The sequence below is a fragment of the Artemia sp. Qi Xiang Cuo genome, chromosome 5 (genome assembly GCF_049724085.1).
Source record: "Artemia sp. Qi Xiang Cuo chromosome 5, ASM4972408v1, whole genome shotgun sequence".
Classification (NCBI taxonomy): domain Eukaryota; kingdom Metazoa; phylum Arthropoda; class Branchiopoda; order Anostraca; family Artemiidae; genus Artemia; species Artemia sp. Qi Xiang Cuo.
Genome location: NC_142798.1, coordinates 30,957,227 through 30,978,597, shown reverse-complemented (window position 1 = coordinate 30,978,597; position 21,371 = coordinate 30,957,227). Strand labels below are relative to the sequence as shown.

At 34.3% G+C, this 21,371-nt stretch overlaps 1 protein-coding gene across 4 annotated transcripts in view; it reads left to right on the top strand.

The window, feature by feature from the left end:
- LOC148952030 (solute carrier family 35 member H1) overlaps window positions 1-21,371 on the top strand; it is a 46,894-nt gene that overhangs the window by 7,668 nt on the left and 17,855 nt on the right. For 2 of the 4 annotated variants that reach the window (XM_089089491.1, XM_089089488.1), the window contains exons 2-4: window positions 3,524-3,788; window positions 9,190-9,404; window positions 14,007-14,079. In XM_089089491.1, the coding sequence (XP_088945617.1) occupies window positions 3,588-3,788; window positions 9,190-9,404; window positions 14,007-14,079 (489 nt within the window). In that variant the 5' untranslated portion in view covers window positions 3,524-3,587. Of the gene's footprint in view, window positions 1-3,481; window positions 3,789-9,189; window positions 9,405-14,006; window positions 14,080-21,371 lie in introns of all 4 variants that reach the window. The other 2 variants (XM_089089489.1, XM_089089490.1) reach the window with 1 other exon arrangement.

The following is a 21,371-nucleotide window of genomic DNA, read 5'->3' as shown; positions in this document are numbered from 1 at the left end:
CAAGTACAGAAGAATTGTCCATTAGCCACAATCCCGTGCGAATGCTGTGTCGTTTACTAGGCTATAATTTCCTCGAGGGGCGCCACTCCTCAAGTGGGAATAGAGTTGACCGCAAGGCCCCCAGTCTTGCAGGTACCCCGAAAGGGTCGAGGCAGCCCTTTGCAGAGGCCGTTGTCCATAGATCTGGATCTTACGCCCTGCTGCAGTTGTCCTCCAATAGAGGATCCTCACGCGATGGTGTTCTGCATCATCGTGCAATTTAACCCATTATTGGGAGAAGGTTTGTAACTCATGGGACTTGTGGACAAACCAGTGGGCCCTTTTCAGTGTACATTTGAGGGGCCTTCTTCCTCCTCCGTCTGTATTTATGACCCCGGTCGAGGGTGCCCCATTTTCTATTATGGACTCCCAGGGACAAGGTCCCCCCTTGGTCCGTGCCTCCTATGGAGGTACCCTACATATCTGCAGGGGGTTCCCCTATCGCCACCTGGGGACACGCTGAATGGCCTTGGGGAGGCCAGGAACAAACGAGTGAAATTAATTAAAAATATTGTGTTGCCTTTAAACATGGAGAATGATATAGTCTTCTGTATGACTTTTAAATATCAAATTATTTTAGAGAAGTATGAATGAAGTTATACTGAAGACTTTTTGGTTTTCTTATTTAATAGAACTCAACATTAACTTGTAAAACTAATGTTAAACTAATGTCTAGCCTGTTTATTGATTTACTTCAACATTAGCTCGTAAAACTAATGTAAAAACGTAATGTAAAAGTAATATAACATTTTAAACCTTGTAAATAGTCTAACCCTATCTTTGTCATTTTCTTCCTGCCTTAAAATCTCTAATGCTTGAACTACTAATAATTTTCTAATCCTGCATTCCTCATACTAAACTATATATCCCTCAAGCTTTCTTTTGTTCTTAGAACTGATCCTCCTGTTGCACGTATTATCTCTGTAAATTCATCAATTAATTTAACCTGATTATCTACATTCTCTAAATAGTGTAAACTTGTAACTGCCTCTTTTTTGGAAAACGCTTTGGTAGGTTTTATATTATCTTCTTTTGACCCTAGGTGTCTGGTGTTTAAGTGATTCATTAGATTCCGGATTTACGCATGTAATCACTGTGCTTTGAGACATACTATGTAAGCTAATTTCTAATAGTACAGATTGGTGGTCTAAACCCAATAGTCTAAGCACCTCTACATTAAGATCGTCTGGATCCCAACGAATGTCCACCCAAAAATGAAAAGTTAGACTTGGCCAAGCTCCAAACAAACAAGTAAACGCACCCCAGTTACTATCCTTTCTAAATTGCCCATTACCAACCATCAATCCTGATTCTGTGCATAGTGACAACAGCCTTATCTCCCGTTGATTTATTCTTTGTTTATTGTCCCTGCTAGCTCTAGGGATCATGTTCACAACTGGGACTACTGATGGAATACCTGGAATTAATACATAATTTAATTCAAGTTCATAACCAGTATAAATAAGCATTAAAATCACCCATTAATATTAACCTTTTTTTTCAAATTAGCAGTTTTTCATCTAATTCTTTTTCCAACGGACCCCAAGTATATTCATTCCAGTACTAGATACTTCAAGGCAGTATATAAATAAATCCTATTACAATACTAGAACCATTTAAATAATCTAATCTAATCCAAAAATTATTCTCTGATTCACTTTTCATTCTTGTTAAACCTCTAAAAGAAACTTCTTTTATGAATACTAAAAGCCAACAAAATAACGATTATTCGACGCTAGTCTCATGATATGCTTTCCTCTTTGAGGCCTTTTAATTTTGGAATATCTCTGGGGCCATGCCATGTTTCAATTAGTGTCATAATGTTAAATGTTAGTAACTCGCTTTCCAAAGAACTTAGCTTATTTCCCATACCCTGTATATTCCAAGATACAAATTTCTGGGCTTGTGTATGTCCTTGTCTATCATATTGGGGACCATAATATCTAGGCAGGAATGCTAGTTTGTAATGATCTTTACTCATAGGCCTATAGTTTATCTGATGCTGCGTTTGTTGTTTTGGCGTATGAAGCTGTTTTGTCAGTGGCTGCCTTTGCGGGGGAGTGAAATTGCTGTAATTTGGTGGCTAATTGCCACCGATATACCAGCTTGCCAATGGCTCTTCAAATGCACGTTCGTTTTTCCTTTTCCGAATATATCTAGCAGCATTGCTGTAATCTTCCACTGGACTAATTTTGTTGCTTTTTTGAGGCTTGCCTCTCCCTGCTATTTTAGCCGAGTCTGTGTCTATTTCAACTACCATCCTGGATGTTAATGTTCTTGTCTGTGGCACTTGCACCTCAACTCTTATAGTTAATAGGAGGCGTAGTAGGGTGGCTTGTGTTTATTTCTTTTTACAATCATAATAATAAACGAATGTTTTACCTTTGATAATGAGCTAATCACCTTTGAGATGAGCATCTTGACCTTTTTCTATGGCTTCAGACAGCATGAGTTTTAAATTATTTTTAGCCTCGCGTTGGTACGTAGTATAAACCAGAGCAACACCAACACCGTTTTGTTTCAGCATGAAACCTTTCCTTAAAATCGCCTTCCTAATATCCAAATCATGCTAGCTGGAGGTTCGGGAGACACAAATTAAGAAAATTGATTACCTTGACATTCAAACTTGACAGGGGCAGATTATACTTAGGGAGTTTATAAAATCACAAGATTATAATGTTTTAGTTCTACCTCCATAGAATTCATTGTCATTGAAGACTCCCTGAGTTTATTTCTCATTTCTTTCAACTCGATTGAAATCTTGGCTCTTGTGGTGCCCAACTGTTTGGTAAAACTGTTCATTTGTGACTGTGTATCAGTTAATCTAATTGATAGCTGAGGGAGAAAATCCAGTTTAAAATTTATCTCACGCGTAAACTGAAGACTGTGGGACCTGAAGTGTCAGGGAGACAGCTTGGGATTTCATCCATTTCTCTTGCTACTTCTAGGCAATTAAGTTAATCAAAATCGCCTACACAATTCTCTGCCAGCAATATTTTTGGTGTCTTGCTTTAGCACAGGGCATTGCTTTATTTTTTTCTTTTCCTCAGTCAACAACGAAATGTAGTGAATCACTCTTTACTGACGTTAATATCCTGGGAGTCTGGCTAAATTCTGATCCACTGTACACTCATCACTGATAGCATGTTATCACTTTGAATGACCAAATATCACTCATATATGCAATATGTGAGGTATATGCAATATCCCAGGAAAGGCCAAGAAAAATACACTATCTTTATTAGATACACCTATATTAAAGCCACTACCTGTAATTTGGACATGGTAAAAAATACACTAACCTAAAACCTTAAGCTGGATCATATAGAGAACCCACCAGGAGTTGGCAGGGGACTTATTTGCCCTCCCCTCTCTCTCTTTGTACCAATTTCATGATAGCCTATAACTTTATGTATTATCTAAGTAGTTCTTGTGGTTTTAGGTGGAAACCATCAAATAGACTGTATTCTTTTGTTCTATTTAGCCATGAGAAGCGATATCTGACCAGATAGCTATTTCTGCCAAGGACCTCAAACAATTTTCCAAAGATGGCATCATATAGAGAAAGAAGGTCCGAGTCAGAAACCCACTCAGATTCAAGTTTATTTTCTTGCTCCTGTTCAAAAACATCAGAGACTATATCTAGACGGAGAAGATATATGCAGATATTTTTAAGAACAGCATTGCTTATTGGTTTCTATTATTGTACCTCAATAGGACTTACTTTCTACCAAAAATGGCTGATGGTGGCAAGTTCTATTTTTTCTTATTATTATTTTTAATTAGAATAAAATGACAGGTAAGCTATTAGTAAGTACACTAATGAACAAAGATGATACATACAGTTTAAACACGATTAAAAATAGTAGCAACCTCTTTTCTTATGTCTGTCCAAGTTGGGTATTTAAATGGGTTTGAAAAAAAAAAGATCATAACAGTGGTTTGATTTTTAAATCAAACCTGTCTGTTGTGTAAAAATGACAAGAACGACATTTAATCTGTCTAGCTAGAATCATTGCGTGGAAACATAGTATACCAACAGAATTAGTGTTTTTTTTTTAACATGACTTATGTCATTAACCCTCTCAAGATACCCATTTTTCTGCTAATGCTGGATTTGTCCTTGGCCATCTATCATTAGAACATCAATTTCATTTTACCTTTTTATAAACAGTAGGTTTTATTACAAACTAATAATACAATGTATCAATTTTTGACATTGTCCCTCTTCTCTTGACTCTTGCATAGCCACTGTGAATGAAATTTTATAGCTAAATTGTTTGCTCTTTGGAAGTTGGATAAAATGACAAATTTAAAGACTCCAGAGGTCAATAGAATCGCATTAAGAAACCCAAGATTAGTTTGCTTTCTTGGTGGAGGCATGGTCATAGTAGCCTATTCAATAAACTATAGTCCAGTGCTTTGTATGAATGAAGCCAATGCTTTCAATAAATAGATATGCAGGTAATTTGAATATAGACTTGATTCAGAACATTCTTCTTAAAAGTGAATCAATAGCTAATGAGGATAATATAGCTTTACAAAATCACCAGGGGACTAGATTAAATACAAGACCTAGGAGAATTGCAGTTTCTTTTATTTTTATCCAGTCGCTTTGGTGTTCTTATTGAAGCAACTCTATTTAGCTTCTGAGGTGCTCAATCAAATCAGACACAAATGTATATATATATATATATATATGCTTTTTTTTCATGGTTTTTGATTTAAGTTTATTTTAGATTTGATCTTTGTTTCTTAGACGCTTTTTCTTATACAGGTGAAATATCCGCATCGTTTTAGTTTGTCTTTTCTTTCTACTGGCCGTAGTCCTGTTTGTTTTTTTTTCATCTTGAGATTTTTCTCTCTCTTTGTTTTGTCATGGTTGGCCAGTTCGGCTTTAGATCTTTTCACTTAGGTCTTTGTCCAATGCAAAGAAATGGTTATTAGATATCGCTACGGTATCAATATTGAGTATCTGTCGTACACTAAGATATTGGATAAAAACAATATAAAGAATTTTAAATGCTCTGCTTAAGAGTTATTTTTATGTAGTTCAGTTCATTATAGCAAAACAGTATGTTCTATGCTGCAACTGTTTCCGAGGCATTTAATATTCCAGGTTAGATTTCTGTTATATATTAAAGAAACAATAAATATCTCTTTTTTAAGGCTAATTTATTAAAAAAAAAATGTATGAAATAAGGTTTTCAGAGATAATTAAAGAGCTACATTAAGCAGAAAATGAGCAGAGACAAAGTCAAATAATTTTCCAAGCGCAAAACTACAAAAAATAAGCATTAATAAATAAATAAAACCCAAAACGAAAAAGGAATAAATATCAGTATATGTATATATTAAACTGTCAATCCACATTCATTTGTTGTTTTGTTCAATAATTTTGGTTATGATTTGTTTTCGATATTATCAGAAATAAGAACATTCAGCTCGAAATAAGAATTGTGCTATTCCGCTACCTATGATTTGCCCTCTTTGTGAATCTTTAAGGCTGAGCATTTATTGTAATAATTTTTACGTAGACAGCATTAGACACGAAAAAAGTGTAATTTGAACCAAGTCTCAAATCAGAAAAATAATTTTATTTTTAGAGCTTGAAATTCTTTAAACAAAAAGTTGTCTCGTTTATTTTTATAGTAAAAAATAAGCCTCTATTTCTTCCAAAAATCAGCCTCTCTTAAATAAAGCTAATTTTTCTATAAATGAAAATTTTATATAATGTAATGAAGAGTTTGAAAAATTAATTGGTTTGTTAAACAGCTAATCATATTATTCAGTGAATTATAGCTTAAAATTACACAGCTTCAATATATAATTCCAACTTAACTAATTGTAACTGCAATTTGGGCTATTTTTGCCTACAGAAGTAAATTTTGGTGTAAATTATCTTCTTCAATGTCAAAATAAAGATATGTCTTGTTACTTTTTGTTGCTGTGGTCTTAGAAATTATGTATGACCTACCCTTTCTTTCTTCTTCAGAAAATAAAACTGTATTGAATTGATGTCAAACTGTTTTATGTTGTGTTTTTATGCGTCTTTGCCAGATTTTGAGATGAAAATAAACAGCTCATGAATTCCGCCGTTCATGAGAATTAAATTATATTCAAATACGTGATGTTTTCAGACATTACTCAATGTATGAATTGCTTATCAACCATCCTTGGGGTTAGATTACCTTAGTGTCTCCTCGCCCCTGAAGAATAAAAAAGCACTCTCCAATTATTTAGTGTGGCTATCTCTTTTCTATGGTTGACCCTCTCTTCCTTCTCTTTCAGCAGTAATTTTTTTTTTTATATATATATCTATCTATGAGCAGGAAAAGGGTTCTTTTGTCTCTTTAGAGTAAGGAATCCTAATTACAAGGAAATGTATGGGATATGGTCATATTACAAGAAAATTATTATAATTATGCTTCTGTAAGTTAGCACTTAACCAAACCTATTGCACCAGTTTTTTTTTTATTTTTACAATTACAAAGAAGTATATGGGATAAATGGAATATCGTCATTCTGTTCGGGTGTAATCGGAGAAAGGTTGATGCAACATGCGAGGAATTAGCTAAGAATGGGTTTTTGCAATGAATGGAATTCATCTCCATGTTTTTTTGTTTCCGTTGAGCCATTGGGAAATGGCTTTGATGTCCAAGTTTGAAACTAATTGGGAATTACTCGATATAATACTTCCCGAAAGGCTATTGTTTAAAATTCATCACGCCTGATAAGAATTTATTTAAGAAAATTATGTTCCACTTCTTGCTATTAAGTAACGGAAAGCACAATCACTAGTTGGGAAAAACAACAACAAAAGATAAAATAACTAAGCCTAGATGACAAGACGATTTCAGAATGAATCTTGTAAAACAATATATAGAACTTGATTCCTTTACTTCTTAGGTAATTTTATGAAAAGTCTGGGCCATAATTTTACTGTGCAACAAAATATGATGCTAATACTTAGGTATTGGCATTAATTTTAACAAGCTTATTTCTAATTGCATAGAATACCTGCTGAGCTTGATTTTGCCTGACTATGGTTCGTAGTCATTTTATATGACATCGCTCAGATTGATGGATGGCTCAGTTAAAGGGAACAGACAAAGCAAATTACTTTCTCTTCAATGTAAATGTTGCCAAAATATCACTTCATCTCAACAAGTGCATTGCACTGCGTTTAGCCACAGATAAGAAGTATACAATACGGATGTCCAACTGAGCAATTTGCTGGTTACCCATAAATTTGGTGCTTATGCTCGTATGTTTTCAGTTCCTTCAAAAAATGTCCATTGCCTGTTAAAAGCAAGCTGATTTAGAACATTTGAAACCTTGGAAAGAAATCCAAGAACACTAAACATAATTAATAAAGCAATCGCACCTTTTTTCGTAATTATCTATTAGTTTTAAACCTATGATTGCCTAATAACTATTCTTTAATAATCATGAATTGATACTTTTAATAATTCGATTGCTCAATATACAGAGCAATCAATACATAGTCCTCAAATATATACCCTATCACGAGTAACTTTAAGGCACGTATAATACCTGATACCTTGTTTTAAACATTGCAGGATAAACCTTTTGGACGTCTGCATTAATTACTCTTCGTCTGTGTTTACAGCCCGCCACAAAAAATAGCCTTTTGGTATGTCGCTGTAAAGGATCCTTTTTTGAGATGGAAAGGTGGCATTTTACCATCTAAAAACTGGTAAACTGTGAACAAAATAGCAAAGATTTTCCTTAAAATGAAATTGATACAGGTTATTTTTGGCCCCCCCCCCCCTCAGCACCGTTTCTTCTCAAAATAGTACGTGCCCAGACCTTTAAAGAAATATCAAATGGTGCTTCTATTAACATTCATTGTGTTTATTCAGTACTGCATTTTGTAAATACTTTGTTGAACTTTCTGTGGGACTCAAAATGGTCTAAAGCCAAGAAAATAAGATTTGAAATTAAAATATTCTTTCTCTGCTCCATGTTATTCCCCCCCCCCTTCGAGAATATTTCGGAGGAGTTCTGAAGAAAAAGATTAATGTCTTAATAACTAACTTTTTTCTGGCTGGTTAGTTACTCATATTTCAAACTTCAAAAGACATTGAAATTCTATATTTTTTCTACTAAATTTAGACAAGACTCGGACAAGAAAGGACAAGACTCGGGGTACATGATGTTCAGCAGACTAAGTACTGAGGATTCGCTATAAGAATGATTGGATTATTGTTTTTAATTTTTACTTAATTAGACAATTTAGAAATTGTGAACTTAGTCACAAGGTTTGAAGACAAACCTATTTCAGGAAATTTATGTGGCTAGTTCTCAGCAAGCCGAATTCACTTTCAAACTCAAACAGTCAAACCATCTAACTCGGATAGTGTGTGAATAAGGCAAGAATTCTAAATTGTTTAGAAATAAATAGTCTATCAAAACAAAAACTAGACAAGATAAACCTAAATTTATAAACATGAGCAAAACATTATAATAGAATCAAGATCTCGTGTTCTTGTTCAGTTCCTCCGGTCTGTAACTTAGTTGGCTATATGCTATGCTATCTATATATTTTTTGCTGTTATCAATTTTATTATATCGTTTCCTTTTATCATACAATATCTATTATGTATTTAGCAGTTGTATATTATTTTAAGAATTATTATACTATATTGGTGCAATGTTATTATGTTTTTACATTTACCTATTGTGTAAGCCTCCAGAATCAAAACACACTATACAGATTTTAGATTTGAAACATTCTATATAACTATTGACTGCTGTGTCGACTGACGAAGCCTGAACAACTTTAAATCGTCTCCTTTTTGTTTAGTCCTGACTCAAAATCCAATACGCACCCTTATTATTCATATGTTTCTGTGCAAAGTACAGTTGGTCTAAACTAGTTTTTTTTTTTTTTTTTACAAGGAATGTAATTTGATTTTGTATGGTAGTAAGAACAATGATCGATTAGTATGTTCATTCTAACCAATTGGCAGCAAGTTTTATTTCATTTTCTTATAAGATGCATCAACTAACAAACTAACAAGTTGCGTCAACTTACGAATTGTCCTCCTGTAATCTGGCTATAGTTATAGTTTAGCATGATTGTTGGGAATGAAGTAAAACAGTCTAACAATTTGTATCTTTCAGAATTTCCATTTCCCCTTTTCCGTTGTCACATGTCATTTGGTAGTTAAATTAGCATTGGCTTCTCTCTGTCGTTGTATTTTGGAAAGAAAACGAGACGAAAAAAGGGTTGTGCTGTCCTGGCATGATTATTTACTCAGAATTAGCCCTGTTGGAGTAACAAGTGCATTAGACATTGGTCTTTCAAATTGGAGTTTTGTATTTATCAATGTTTCTTTGTAAGTGTCATAGTCTAGTGTATTAATTGACTAATCAAATTCTTTTTAAATATAATAGTAGAAGCTGAATTTTTGAGCCCTGAAAAAAGGCATAATTTCGACTAAATATCTGAAGTTACAGTAGTCCTATACATGGAAATTTCGTGAAAAAGGGATTATCAAATGTAAGAAAGTGTTCAGGAAAGCGTTTTATGGGGTTCAATTTTTGATGGAATTTCACATGTCATTAGCAGAAACGAGAAAAATTGTTGAGTATGAAGTATGTTCAAATGAAAAATCCATGTCGTTTGGTATCCTGTCCTTCATTTTTAATACACCTCTATGAAGAGTCTGTGGAAGGTTTTCCTAAAACCCGATCATGAAAAAATAAAAGTTAAATTAGCTCTCACGCAATTTAATCTTGTAATTTTTTTTTCTATGGAGACATTTTAATTCCAGAGTATACAGAAGCAATTTGAGCTTTCTGTTTCAAATAAAAAATGTCTGTGGTGAAATTGTGGCCGTTGGGGAGATGATGTCTGGTGCAGTCAAATGAAAAAAAAATCGTGCCATGAACATTGTAATAGATCATTATCACGTTTAAATAATATTTTTCTGCTGTCAATGTTGCAATAACGATTGAAACCGTTTTTACAGATATCTTTCCTGTTTGAACTGTGTTCATCTTTAATTTTTCATTAACATCATTAAAAAATATCTTATGGACCGCACTTTGTTATAAGAATGAAACACTGTTAGTATATATAGTAGAAATGCCCTTGTTGAAGTAGATAAAGGTTTGTATTCATTTCTGCATTTTGCTTAATAATGCTATGTATAAGAGAATAACTAAAAATTAAATGCGGTTTAACCTACTTTTTGACTGGCTTTGGGAGAGGGGCTCATGATTATTGTTTTACTCTTCATCTTAAGTCATGAGATGACAAATCAGCAGCTTCAGTTCAATGAAGAAAATCTGATGTGAATTCAATTTCTCCTTCCTAATTATCATTCACAGAATCATTACATTTCGTAGAATATGTATTCTTCTGGGATTTGTTATGATTCTCGCTCTAGCTCTCAAATTTTTTTCCGTAGCTATTGCTTTAGCTATTTTGATTCACTTATCGTCTTGTGTAATTTTGCAGGACTTCATAAATACTAAAGAACTACTTTTCCAGTTTTCCCCCAGTAATTGTATTTTTGTTTTTATTACGTTCTTGTATAATGTAGTAACAACCAGTTATGCTCCATTACATACATCCTCCAAAATATCTAAATTACGAATTACCGTAATTATAGTGCTATTCTTTAGTTTTAGGTCATATGGTGACAAATAGTGAATTCAATTCCTCCTATCTGTTTATGCTTTCCGTTAAAATAAGACGTTCCTTCGTTCCATTGTAATTTTTATTTGTCTTCTAACTGCAGATTCTTTGTGCAACTTTTTCGTTTGCAATTCAGTGTATATGAATTCAATTCCTCCTGCCTGCTTATCCTTCGCATGCATTAAAATAAAATGTTCATATATTCAATTGTAATTTTGATTTGTCTGCGAACCACTGCACAACTTTTTCGTTTGCAATTAAATGGGATTCTTGCTGTCGCTTGTTCCATGTATTTTGCTTCAGCTGTTCGGAGTCATTTGCCATCTTAGATAATTTCTTGTGCGTCATAGATACCAAAAACGAAATGATAGTGCCCAGAAGAAATGATTTTTTTGAATCTTTAAATGGATATGAATGTGATGGCATTTACATGACAAATGTTTTTCCAATGTCAAGGCTCTAAGCAAATTTTTCATTACTCACTACCTGTCTAGATCGTTTCTTCTATGCTTTTTGCTATTCGGAGCCATCTTGCTTTAATAACGTTGCCCCTCTTTCATGTTTGTCCTTTCCGCTAAAATAACTCGTGCCTTCAGCCCATTTATCTTTCAACCGCTGATTTCGCTGTGCAAGTTCTGCGTCAATGTGCGTGTGGTAAAAAGTTTTTTAAACGAAGGTTACAGTCCCTTGGCTTGAATAATAATGAAAATCACTTTTTTGCTTAGGTAGCACTGATGTATCCTCTTTTTTTTTGCCTTCACTGCTAAAGGGACGCTGGAACATCATAGAGAACTTTTCAAGGGCTCATTTCAAGGAAATTGTTATATCTAGTACTTTTTTAAGACTTTCTTGTGTATATACTTAAAAGAATGATTATTCTGGGTTATGGATTCGATTACGAGGGCTCATGATTAATAAACACGTGCATATGTAGTAGTATAGGTTTTCAAATTTTTTTATGTATACATTTGCTGCCACGTTGTCAAATATCTGTTTTTTATCCAAATTATTGATTATATCACCAAATTTTTGTTTTTCAATTAAAACGATAAGATTGGGGGCGATCTTGAGATGACTCTCTATGATAAATTTCTATCATCAGATATAATACACTCTGCTTCTTTAATTTCTCGCCAATCAGGATTGCAAGTCATAGTTATGAAGAACTCTTGTGATCCAAAGTGACAAACAATAGCCTTCGCTTCTTCAAAATGTTCTGCATGGGTGCGTGTTGATCCGATGAATGGCAACAGTACTGTCAATTTTTAACCAACAACTGTGATCTGTTTCTTAACTAAGTCGTTGATAAGTCAGGTAATACCTACGTAATTATCGAGTAAAATAGTTTTCTGATTAAATTTTATCCAATGGATGCAGTCACGTTCAACACGAATAAATGATCGAAAAGAGGATCTTGGAAAAGTCATCCACCTCAAAATAAAGCATTAAAACCTGTCTCACGCAGATCGGGTGTTTCATCTGGCTAAGAAAGGCTTTTCGCGTGTTCAGGTTGTAAGCTGTATGGAGCTGCACTAACTCAAGCCGTGTTAAATATAGAAGACTTGCATAAGGTGTTTGGAGTGGTATCCCTACGTTCCATCCTGATCTTACAGCTGAATAAAACAGTGCGTAGGTACTTGATGCTAGTTTTCTATCAAATAAAATGGTTATAAAACAAGGAGGCAAAAATGTTGTTAGTTAAAAAAAACGTTGAGCATCGTGTAAAGCCCTTTACCTACGCACTGTTTTTCAATTAAAACGGTATTTCGTTTTAATTGAACCTAAACCCTTATACAGACAAGAGACATAAAACAAAAATAGTTACGATGTTCAAGTCTGTATTTAGGGGGAGTTACAGAGTTTGAGCCCCCCACCCCTCCAAAAAAATTGTTTGACTGCTAAAACGTAACAAAAATGAATATGCACCAATTTTTGATGTTTTTTTAAGTTTTTTGAGATTGTTCTGTGAGTTTTGCAATCTGGATATAAGCCATTTTTAGATTTATGGATCAGCAAATTATGCATGTGATGGAACTTAGATAAGTTAAACATAATAGATATTATATAAATAGATATTATACAAATCAAATTGAGCAGCCAAAGGCATGCATTCTCCAAACACGTTTTTCAACTTTAGGCAGAAACGCGATCTAGATTGGTCACCATTTTGGTAAAATTCGTTTCCCCGTCCCATCTCCATTAATATATCAATTAGTATAATTATTATATTATATTTTACATAAAATATATAATATTTATATAATATTTTTGTAATTTATATGATATGTTTTTAATGTATTTAATATAATATAATTAATATATTAATATATTTCATAAATCGTCTGCTGACTAAAACTACAGACCTGAAGGTCGATAGCCTTAAGCATAAATAGGAGGAATGTCAAAACACAATTTGTTTATTGATACATCAGTTGATTCGGAGCTTTTAGATAAAGACATTAACGTTTGACACATCTCAGATTCTAAATTGCTTCAAATTTCGGCAGAAAAATTACAATAGTAATTTATACACCTAGGGACTTAACTCATATATTAGCTCCTACAAACATTCCCGAACAAATCAAATTGAGCAGCCAAAGGCATGCATTCTCCAAACACGTTTTTCAACTTTAGGCTGAAACGCGATCTAGATATATATATATATATATGTATATATATATATATATATATATATATATATATATATATATATATATATATATATATATATATATATATATATATATATACATATATATATATATATATATATATATATATATATATATATGTATGTATATATATATATATATATATATATATATATATATATATATATATATATATATATATATATATATATATATATATATATATATATATATATATATATATATATATATATATATATATATATATATATATATATATATATATAGTGATAGTATATATATATGTATATATATATATATATATATATATATATATATATATATATATATATATATATATATATATATATATATATATATATATATATATATGTGTGTGTGTGTGTGTGTGTGTGTGTGTATATATATATATATATATATATATGTATGTATGTATGTATATATATATATATATATATATATATATATATATATATATATATATATATATATATATATATATATATATATATATATATATATATTATCACTTTAGACCTATGAGTATTTCATTAGAAAACCACAAAATAGAAACTAATTGATTTGGATGAATGCAATACAATTAATATTTTATCTCTTTCTAGATACACGATGACGAAATCTACGGCTATTATCTTTATAGCTGGATTTGCATTACTTTTTAATCTTGAAAAGAAGGTAAGCTAGGCTCTTTTCTTCTTATTCAAATTTCTTAACATTAGCTTTTGAGCGAATATTTAAAATTCTTAAATGATATCAATTAGGATAATCTCAATTACCGTTCAATATTATCGTACCATTAGTAAGGATTTAGCTCTTGTTTCGAATTAGACTTTTGGTCACAGAAGCTAAATTAAGCATTCAATAGCGAAATTTATTGTCTTTATCATGGTTTTGGCGAACTAATAAAGAGTGGTAGCCAATTCATTGCAAGCAAAAAAAAAGCAAATTCTGCTGTCTCTTCCTGTAATCCCGCTAGCATCAAACCTGCTGTCTCCTAATGTGAATCAACATTGGTAACAAATTTGCAGATCATTATTCTTCTAACCCTTCTTTTTTTCTAATTTTTTTTTCTCTTCTTTATTTTTCAAGCCCTTATGGAAAGAAAAGCTTTAATTCCGCCTGCCGAAAAATAAAGGCGCTATGTTAAAGCTACAGCTTCTTTATTCAAAAATCGTCGCTAATACGAGTAATTAAACCGCCGTAGGGCGCTATTAACGGTTGTACCGTTACCGCTGGTAATGGTAAAGTTTAATTATGATTTAGTGAGAGCACATTGGAGTGCAAAAAATATAGTCAGCTACTAATTGGAAGCGATATATTCACCGATTTACCTTTTAAAACATTTGAATCGAAAATTTTCAAACAGTTCGTGGTAACGAACTGTAAGTAAGGAGCGACCCGGCTCAATGGTAACCGAAACTCTAGAAAACGGGTTTTTGATACCAATAGATATATCAAAAGAATCAGATTTCAATGCTGATTTAAAATACATATTTTTCATCAAGTTTAGTGCTACCCATCAAAAGTTACGCGCCTGAGAAAATTTGGCTGATTTTAGGAAAAAGGGGGAAAGACCCCAAAAAAACTAAAGAACCTTAATGAAAATCACACCGTCATATTCAACGTATCAGAGAACCCTAATGCAGAGGCTTCAAGTTCATATCTACAAAAATGTGAAATTTTGCATTGTTTGTCAGAATAAAGATCAAGGTTGGGTTTTTTTTTTTTTTTTTTTTTTTTTGTTTTTTTTCCCCAGGGGTGATAGTTTAGACCCAGTGGTCCTATAAAATCTTAGGAGGGGTCATTGGAACGGAAAGTAAAAGTTATAGTTCCCTTTTTAAGTGACCAAAAAAAATGGAGGGCAACTAGGCCCCCTCCCACGCTCATTTTTTCCCAAAGGCATCCGATCAAAATTTTGAGATAGCCATTTTATTCACCATGGTTGAGATTATTATAACTATGCCTTTTAGAATGACTTAATCCCTCAAAGTCTCCAAGGGGAGGGCTTATATTTATTACATTTAATAAATTTTAAAATAGAGCATTTGTTTGTTTTTTGTTTATTATAATGACTTTTTCTTTTTATATTTTTTCAGTTTGGTGGGGGAAGGCGAGGGTCGGAGGCTAACTGGAAGGATCTTTCAATGAAGGAAGTTTTCATGGGGGAAGGGACATTGCCATGAAGGGGGCACCGGACTTGCCAGCATTATTTATTGGTTATTGGGAAGTATACAACCATTTTCAGGAAGGATTTTTTCTGGAGGGGGGCTAGAGGAGGGGAGGACTCGGGAGAATATTTCCGTGGAGGATGTTTCTTTGGGGTAAGGGACATTTCTATGAAGGGGGCGCAGGATTTCCAAGCATTATTTAAGAAACGATCAGAAGTTAAATAAAAAAAACAAGTTTTTTCAACTGAAATGTAAGAAGGAATATTAGAACTTAAAACGAACAAAAATTATAACGTATGTGAGGGGGTTCTCCCCCAAGTCAATACCTCGCTCTTTACGCTACAGTTTTTTTTTTGTGCTTTCAAAAGAACGATCTTTTATAATTAATCGGCGTTTGTTTTTGAGGTGTTTGTGAATAAATTTTTTTTTTAAATTTTAACTTAAAGTGCGTGGTTTTGACTAAGGGGAGAACCCCTTCATATACGTAATAACATATACGTAATAAAAAAAAAACAATAAAAAAACAAGCGATACGGCTCAATAGTAATCGAAACTTTTAAAAACGAAATTTTGATGTCAATAAATGTATCAAAAGAATGTGTTTATAATGCTGATCCTAAATATATAAATTTTATTAAGTTTAGTATTACTCATCAAAGGCTACGAGCCTGAGAAAATTTACTCGATTTTTTAAAGAGGGGGAAACATCCCCTACAAGTGAAAGAATTTTAATGAAAATCACACCGTCAGATTCAGCGTATCAGAAAACCCTATTACATAGGTTTCAAGCTCATATCTGCAAAAATCTGCAACTTTGTATTTTTTGCCAGAAGAAAAATATACGAATATCGAAGTCAGTTACGTAAGTTAATTTGTAAAGACATCCATTTAGCAAAACAAAAGTAAAATTTTTATGCAAATAAAAGCTATATTAACTAAAAAACGATCAGAAATTAAAAAAAAAAAATAAGTTTTTTAAACTGAAAGTAAGGAGCGACATTAAAACTTAAAACGAACAGAAATTATTCCGTATATGAAAGGGGCTGTCCCCTCCTCAACGCCTCGCTCTTTACGCTAAAGTTTGACTCTGTCTCACAACTTTATTTTGTAAAACAATAAAAAACTTTAGCGTAAAGAGCGAGGCGTTGAGGAGGGGACAGTCCCTTTCATATACAGAATAATTTCTGTTCGTTTTAAGTTTTAATGTCGCTCCTTACTTTCAGTTTAAAAAACTTGTTTTTTTTTATTTATATTGTTTAAAGCTAACATGGTTTGCACCGTTCAACATGCACAGTTTTAGGAGCGAAAAGCAACTGGAACAAAGTGATGAAAGCAGAACTAGAAGCGATATGTCGCATGTGACCATATTTCAGTTTGGCTGGTTACTTTTACTTTAGGAATGGTTTTGCGTGAGAAATTTTGTGCCTTATTTTAGACCCTTCAAATATGGAGGAATACGAGAAGCCCTCTGCCACCATTTCTTCATGGTAATTTTTAAATTGATTAATGAAGGAAATCAAGAACGTCTGAGGGAATGGAGGCTAGTTCGTTTTACTGCTGTTTTAGAGACAAAATACTACTTAATGACGGTTTTATGAACTAGTACACCTTCAAGAAGCAAAACCTAATTTCTGAGTTTATGAAAACTTGGTTGCACGCAGTGCTTTAGGTCAAATGAACATTTTAAAATCTTTTGATAGACAGCAGTTACCTCTTGCATAGAGACCCCCAACCATCTTGTAGTGACATCTCACCCGCAACTACAAACCACTCAAACATTTCTAGGTTAGACTTGTACTGACATCTTGTAGGTTAGATTTGTAGTGACATCTGTAGTGACTTTTAGAAGAAACCATCTTCTAGTGACATCTCATCCGCAACTACAAACCACTCAAACATTTCTAGGTTAGACTTGTAGTGACATCTGTAGTGACTTGTAGAAGAAACCACCTTCTAGTGACATCTCACCCGCAACTACAAACCAGTCAAACATTTCTAGGTTAGACTTGTAGTGTCATCTTGTAGGTTAGGCTTGTAGTGACATCTGTAGTGACTTGTAGAAGAAACCATCATCTAGTGACATCTCACCTGCAACTACAAACCGCTCAAACATTTCTAGGTTAGGCATGAACATGTTTAAGATATGCCACTTCATTACTTCCTCTAGTAGTAGCAAGGGTTTTATTATCTTCAATTAGTGGGGTAATAGCTACAAATCGATTTTGAAAACCAAAGAAATAGAAATTTCTCCACGCAAGAGAAATCTAATCGCCCCTTGCCTATCTCTCACTGCAAATGTTACAATATGTTTCGTCTAGATTTACTCAGAACGCTGAGAAGATTCAAAAGGAAAAATAAAATGCAAAGTTTGAATCTAAACTTGAAAAATTCATGTTGAAAATTTCTTGCGTTTGTAGTTCAGAGTAAAAAATATTGGCAAGATGGTAGCGAATTCGAAAGGATACCCTCTACAGGGTTCGGACTCGCCTATAAATTCCAATAAATTCCTATATTTTAATGCACTCCTAAAAAAGGCCTATATTTTGGCTAAAATCCTATTATTCCTATATTTTTGGCTGAAGAGCACTAAGAACATTGCTCATGATTTGCAATTTTTACTGCTCGTTAAGTAAGCCAAGATGTGATTTTCTTTGCTTTTGACTGCTTGTCAACTGTGGTGTCTTTCAGTGTAGATCGATAATTAATTACAACTGTTGAGCTGTTTGAACTTAACTAATGCTTTGTGTTGAGCTTAGTAAGCTGCTTCTGCCTGGGCTATGCTGCTATGTTGACTTAGTAGCCTTTGTTTTGTTGTTTGTCATGTTGGGCCTGTCTGAAAATGAGTGAAGATCAGTATATAGGCTAGCTGTCTCTGCTTAATGAGACTGGAGTTCTTTCTTCCGACTTATGCGTTTCCTGGCTGAACGAACGCTATAAAAGGCTGATGCGAATACGGCCCAATTTTGGAAATATACACATCTTCCTTTTTATGGCCTTTTAATCGCGGGATGCTATTTTGCAGGTGATGCTTGGTAATTAAGTATGGGGCCTACCAAGTTTAATAGTTCATGGCTTGCTAAGACGGATTGCAGCAGTAGAAAGATCGACGAATGGTGTAAGACTGGGAACGACCAGTACTCTTTCTTTTGTAAACTCTGCTTGAAAAATCTTGGTTGCACAGCTGTGGTTCCTCAGCTAAACCAACACGTGCGATCTGCAAAACACAAAGCCGCAGTTACTGCTCAACTACATCCACTACAGCTTCACCTGATGGGACAATCTCGAGTTGATGAAAAAACCAAGGATAAACCGTTAGTTGGTACGAACATGTTTTGTGAGTGTGATGCCGCTTATAAAGCTGAGTTAATATAGACACTTCAGACGGTATAAAGTTCCATGTCTGCTAACTCTTCAGACCATATTGTCAAAACCTTCCATGCGATGTTCCCCGGTAAGATCCCCGATAGAATGTCCCTATGTGCGAAGAAACTCACGTATCTGATCACCGATGCGCTGCATCCGTACTGTATGCAAATGATTGGCAAGGACATTCAGTCATATTTTGTACTAGAATATGACGAGACAACCAACTACGCTGGTATGGAAGAGTTATAGATACGTGTTCGATATTGATCCTCATACGGAAACGAAATCCAGAGCAGACATTTATGCACAAGTTTTATGGGCCACGTGACAAGTGATGACCTGTATAGGAAGATTATATCAGCCATTGAGCAGAATCAGCTGCCACTTGAAAAATTGATCACGCTTGGAGGTGACAGACCAAACGGCAACAAAAGCATTTGGAACAGGTTCAATGCCGACCAAAAGAAAGTGACGGGAAAGGGAATGTTGAAGATTGGTACTTACAAAATCTATATAATCCATAACCCTTTCTTGAATGGTCTTTTGGTGTTCGGAGAAGAAAGTTCCAACTTTGTTATTCTTGTGCATTCATTTTTTGTTGGCTGTCCTGCTCGTTGTGAAGACTATCGAAAGTGCCAAAAGAAAGTAGGGGTGCCAGAGAATGCTTTCATGAAGCATGTCCCAAGCCGCTGGATGTGCCTAGGTAGAACCATGCAGCAGTGGCTGGCAATCTTAGAGTACTTCCTGAACTTCGTGCCGAGAGAGAAAAAACTAAAGAATCTTCTGTCCACTCCCAAATTTCTGAAGATTGTGGCTTATATCAAAAGTATGACAATGAAGGCCCAACCCGAGTTTGTTCTAGCCTCAGTAGAACTGTTCATGGGTTTCACCCAACTGTTCCAGAAAAAAGAACCTCTCATTCATGTTCTGCACTCAAAGATCAAAAGACTAGTTGTGACACTTTGCGGACGGGTCTTTACTCCAGATTTCGTGACCGAGACTGAAAATTTCTCACCAGAAATGTTGAACCTGGCTGAAAATTTTTCAGAAAAGCCCATAGTTTCAGAAAATGTGGAACGAGCTTTTGGTGAGAAAGCAACAGTGAAAGACAAGTCCATTTTCTATGTCAATGTGCGAAAATATTTTATTGTGGGTTTTTGCCATATTTTGAACAAATTTCCTCTGGATAAGGATGGTCTTTAGAGGCTTTACGCTATTTGAGTCCGATGAACATGAAGGATTCAAGAAGCATTGCAGACACAGCGGTTGTGGTACACAGATTGCGATTGGAAAAAGCTCAGACGTCGCCCAGGCTGAGTGGCTGCTTTTGCGAACGGAAACTGGACCCCGTGAGGACATTACTCGAATCGATCATTTCTGGAGCCATTATTTTGGTCTGGTGAATGAGCGCGGGACAGCAAGTACCCGGAACTTACCAAGCTTCTGGAAAACCAGAACTGTTTGTTATTACAAAAGAGCTGTTGAATCTTGCACGTTCCGCATGGTCTTGGTATCAACAATATCTGGATGAAAAGAAAAAAAAAAGAGCCATCCGAGAAGGAGAAAGCAGCTTTCGAAGAGGACAACAAGAGGAAGTTGCTGGAGGTTCATGACAAAAAGACAGAAATAGAAGACCTGGAAAGCAAAAGGAAAAAACTTAGAGCATCAGAGCAAGAAAAGAGAACAGTAGCAGATACTCAACTTCAGGAAGTGACCGACAGAATGAAGAAGGCTGCCGAGTCCAAGAGTTCCATAGACATTGCCTGGCTGTTTCTTTGCTCGAAGGAGCTGTGAAGTTCAGAACAAGTGAAAGAGAGCAGATGGTGGAATCTGCGAGAATTTAGCAGTCTCTGGCAAAGAGAAAAACTTACCTCATATCGAAATTGATACCCAAGAAGCAGCAAGAGTGGTTTCAAGTATTTTACCTGTATCTGTCAATCATTGGCATAGTATGTGTATCTGATTTTTTTACTGTTTTTTTACTATTTTTACAGTTTGTATTTGAAAAAAAAAAAAAAAAAATGTATAAACTCGGGAAATGACGAATTTATGTGACCAGGCATCCCACGACATCTACTACAGATCTGATCTTGAGGACTTCCGAGTCCTATATTTGGCCTATATTTGGGCCCGGGAAATCTTATAAAAATAGGACATAGCCTATAATTTGAAACGAACTGACTTATCCGAACCCTGCCTCTACCTCGTATGGGATATTTTTGACTTTTTAAGCTGTTATAAGCTAAAAAGTCGGAAATGGGAATTTCCTGGGAAGGTGTAAAAAGGGGAGCTCTGAATAGATTGGGATAAAGGAGGAGCGTGCGTAGCTGTTTTGGCCTCAGGCGTCTTTGTGCTGCGGTGAGTTGTTAGTAGTAGTAGTAATTGACTGTTAGAATCTAATTGAATCTAATTCCTCTAGTGAATCCAATTGAC